Source organism: Olea europaea, unplaced genomic scaffold, assembly GCF_002742605.1.
Source record: "Olea europaea var. sylvestris unplaced genomic scaffold, O_europaea_v1 scaffold2966, whole genome shotgun sequence".
Taxonomy (NCBI): Eukaryota; Viridiplantae; Streptophyta; class Magnoliopsida; order Lamiales; family Oleaceae; genus Olea; species Olea europaea.
The window spans coordinates 53,619-56,991 of record NW_019248281.1 but is presented as its reverse complement, the minus strand read 5'-3'; the positions used below and the strand labels follow the sequence as shown (position 1 = coordinate 56,991).

Sequence of the window (3,373 nt, the reverse complement as noted above, 5' to 3'; positions counted from 1 at the left end):
TAAAAAAAAAAAAAAAAAAAACTACAGATATGATAAAAGCAAAGGAAAAGGAAAAGAAAAAGTAAAAAAATTAGATTTCAAATCAATCATTTAGCTGTAACTCTATGAACCAAAGAAAATATTTATCTGCAACTGCTATTGTGAAGTTAAGCAGAATCCTCGGGTGATATGATATCTATACATATCATGGCATTTTCTCAAATTTCTACATCTTAAGATTAATCTGAACTGCACAAGGCCTTATCCTGTGCCACGATTTAATACGAATTTATAAGAATAGTACTACTAAATGAAAATTTAGTGAAATGAAGTTTATAAATGGTTGTAACATCAAGCCACATGCCTTGAACGGTACCTAAGGGAATGAAAGAGCACAAAAAATATCACAGATGCAAGGATAGGTAAGAGGAATAAAATCTGAATTGTAGCCTTATTCACATAAAATTTGTGCAAGAATTTGCTAAGGCTGTTCAAATCACAAACTGCAACAGCACAAATGTTTTAGAGACAGAAAGAGGAATTGACATTGCATGCATTCAAACCTGTAAGGTGTGTCACCACCAAATTTCTTTTGGTTAACAAATCCAGATAGAAGCTTGATATAACCCCCACCACATTCTATGTCCTGTTCAAATCTTATGGAATATTGGAGGACCAATGTTCTATTTTTGTTGCTGAATTCTGGTATCTTAGCAGATATGGCAAAATGCCTAGCATCAGTAGATGTCTGAATGCCTGAAAACATTCAAAATAATCAGAGACATTTAGATTTCATATTTATAGAGTGATAAACTCATTAGTAGAACAAATCAAATGTGAAATTTACAATCCTGGGGTCATTGAGATCCATTAAATTTGAAATGTATTTATTGAAATAGGACAAAAAAGTCAATAATGTTAAAATGGGCGGCTTGGTAAAAATTCTCGAATCTTTAACTCGACATTGCTTATTTAAAATTGATATTAGAATATGTTACATTAAACTTGAGTTTTATCTTTGATATGTACACAGTGAGCAGCCTTCAATTCAATCATTCTTTATCTTTAATTCAAAACCTATCTATGTTCGTTAAAAGTACAAAATTATCCACATCATCACCAATTATCACCCGTGAATTCAAGGATACATAGCTTCCTGTCTTTCTTAATTCAAGATATGTTACTTGGACTCAGGAACAAGTAAATATGTCTAAATGTTGGGTTAATTGGAACTCTAGATTTTGGTTACATGGACATACCAAAAACATTAATTCTTATTATTGATGACAGAAAATGCTAAAACCTCCACATCAATCTCCAAGTAAGATTCTCGCCTCAAACACCGCTAAACAAACACAATTAACTGAAGCAAGCATGTTCAGCCTTCCAAAGAAAGGGTGTAAATAGCGTACCACAGTCCATACCAAAGTCACACATGAAACAATTGCATTTAGAAACAAATTGAAACAGTTTTGGCTCAATGAAATATGTGTGTGTGGGAGTGTGATGGTCGCCAACTTATGTAAAGAAGAATGGGATTGTCCATAAGTTGTAGGTTCTAGGCAAGGACAAGTAACGGCCAGGGAGTATGCAATAGTTACCATCTCTTCTTCTTTAAGATCTAATCATTTCTTTTTAAATTAAATGCAACTATATGCTTTCCTCTTTTTCATAAGAATCTTCCTTATTCCTTTTTTATTTCTCTCAATTTAGCCAAAACAGATCCCCTTGTACTTGGGCTTTCACATTACAGATTAAATCACAAAAGAGCATGATAATCTCTTCTCTTTATTCACATGAAAAAAGATGTCTAATATTGTATTACAATCAAAACTATTCAAAATGCAAGTGATATACATATGAAAAGCTATATAACTAATTTACATCTTGAATACAGTTCCTGATTATATGGCCATTGCTTTATATTGGACAAGTGTCTGGCACCCATGTCCAAGTATCAAGCATCCGAGACTGCTACTTAAGCATTTTAAAGGGGTTTGACAAGATGGAGGAACGAAACATTCAAGTGTTGCATAGGATTTAATCACACGCTGCAAACTCTAAACAGACTAACCGATTTTCTTCAAGTTCATACATTACACAATTAAAGATTATAAAGTTAAAGAAATAAAACCTTTATCATCAGGATCACCGGACCACTTCCCTGCAGTGTGCTTAAAAGAGCCTGCTTTCCCTTCACTCCTTTTCCAATCTGACTTCACCCACCTACTCTGCCACCCATCTTCTCACAGCAATAAAACAAAATACACATTAATCCATACATTCACTTAAATGGATGATAAAACTAAAACAGCATCTAATATACTTCAATCCTCAAAACCATACCAGAAAACACAACCAACATTAAAGATAAAAAACTATAGCAATGGGTAAAGTTTCTGGATTAATTAGTTCCAAGAACCCTTAATTTTATCAACAAATCTTGGTTGCTCACATATCTAATTACATGTAAAAGATAAGAACTTAAATCAACCGGTTAAGCACAAAGCATAAGATCGAATCATAAAAACCTCAAACTAGATCGCGAACGATCCACAAGAAAATTAATCTAATTTAAGCCCAGATATTAAATGATAGTACCAAAGATTTGTAATTACTAATATGGTATTAGCATGTAATTAAATTAAAAATGCAAAGATTCTTACCTTCAAAACGCTCTTCAAAAATGATTTCAGCAAGGGAAGAGCTGAAGAGTGAAAATAACACTAGTAGAATTTGTACTATATGTTTGTTCCTAAACTGAGGAGCCATGTTGGGTTCACTGCTACTTGCAGTTGCAGAGCTAATTATAGAAAGTAGGTTATACATTGACCCAAGTCTTGAGGTTTATTTACGGTCATGACCCTTATAATGATTTCTTTATCGACCTTCGAATTTTCTCATTTTGCACGTAGGTTTGTCCAATGGGATTCCTTCTTGTAATTTCTATGGGTCCGTTGCGGTCAACTCCCATTTTCATTTTTAATTGACTTGCTAAATTTCTAGTAATTTTTAATTTGAATTTTTTAGATTGTTTTTTATGTGAGATCTAGATGTCTTAATTTAGCCCATGTTTGATCCCCATTAAATTAAATTTCATTTTTCTCTCTCCTATTTTCAACCACACAATCTTTCATAAAATAATAGTACACGTAAATCGAAAACTTTTTCATCTTTTTCAACCACTCATTTTTCTAAAAAATACTATTCTCCCCATTTTCATTTTCAGGTAATGGAGATCAAACAGGGGCTTAATAGCTTAGAAGAAAATTTGTAAACAAGGACCAAGCTATCTTAACAGAGAGGATTTGACACCCTTTCTATCATACACTCATAATAGGAGGTGGGTGAGTGCACTTTTTTTTTTTTTTTTNNTAAATTGGGGGGGGGGGGT

General features: G+C 32.9%; 1 protein-coding gene across 1 annotated transcript in view; it reads right to left on the bottom strand.

Annotated features, from left to right (window-relative positions):
- The window catches only part of LOC111384662 (calreticulin-3-like), a gene marked incomplete at its 3' end in the record, with an annotated part of 4,735 nt that extends 1,954 nt beyond the window's left edge, over positions 1–2,781 (bottom strand). Inside the window, exons 1-3 of the mRNA XM_023008978.1 lie at positions 2,646–2,781; positions 2,114–2,221; positions 543–735 (exon numbers count right to left, since the gene is read on the bottom strand). Coding sequence (XP_022864746.1) covers positions 543–735; positions 2,114–2,221; positions 2,646–2,751 — 407 coding nt within the window. The remainder of the gene's footprint in view (positions 1–542; positions 736–2,113; positions 2,222–2,645) is intronic.
- Between the last annotated feature and the right edge of the window lie 592 nt (positions 2,782–3,373).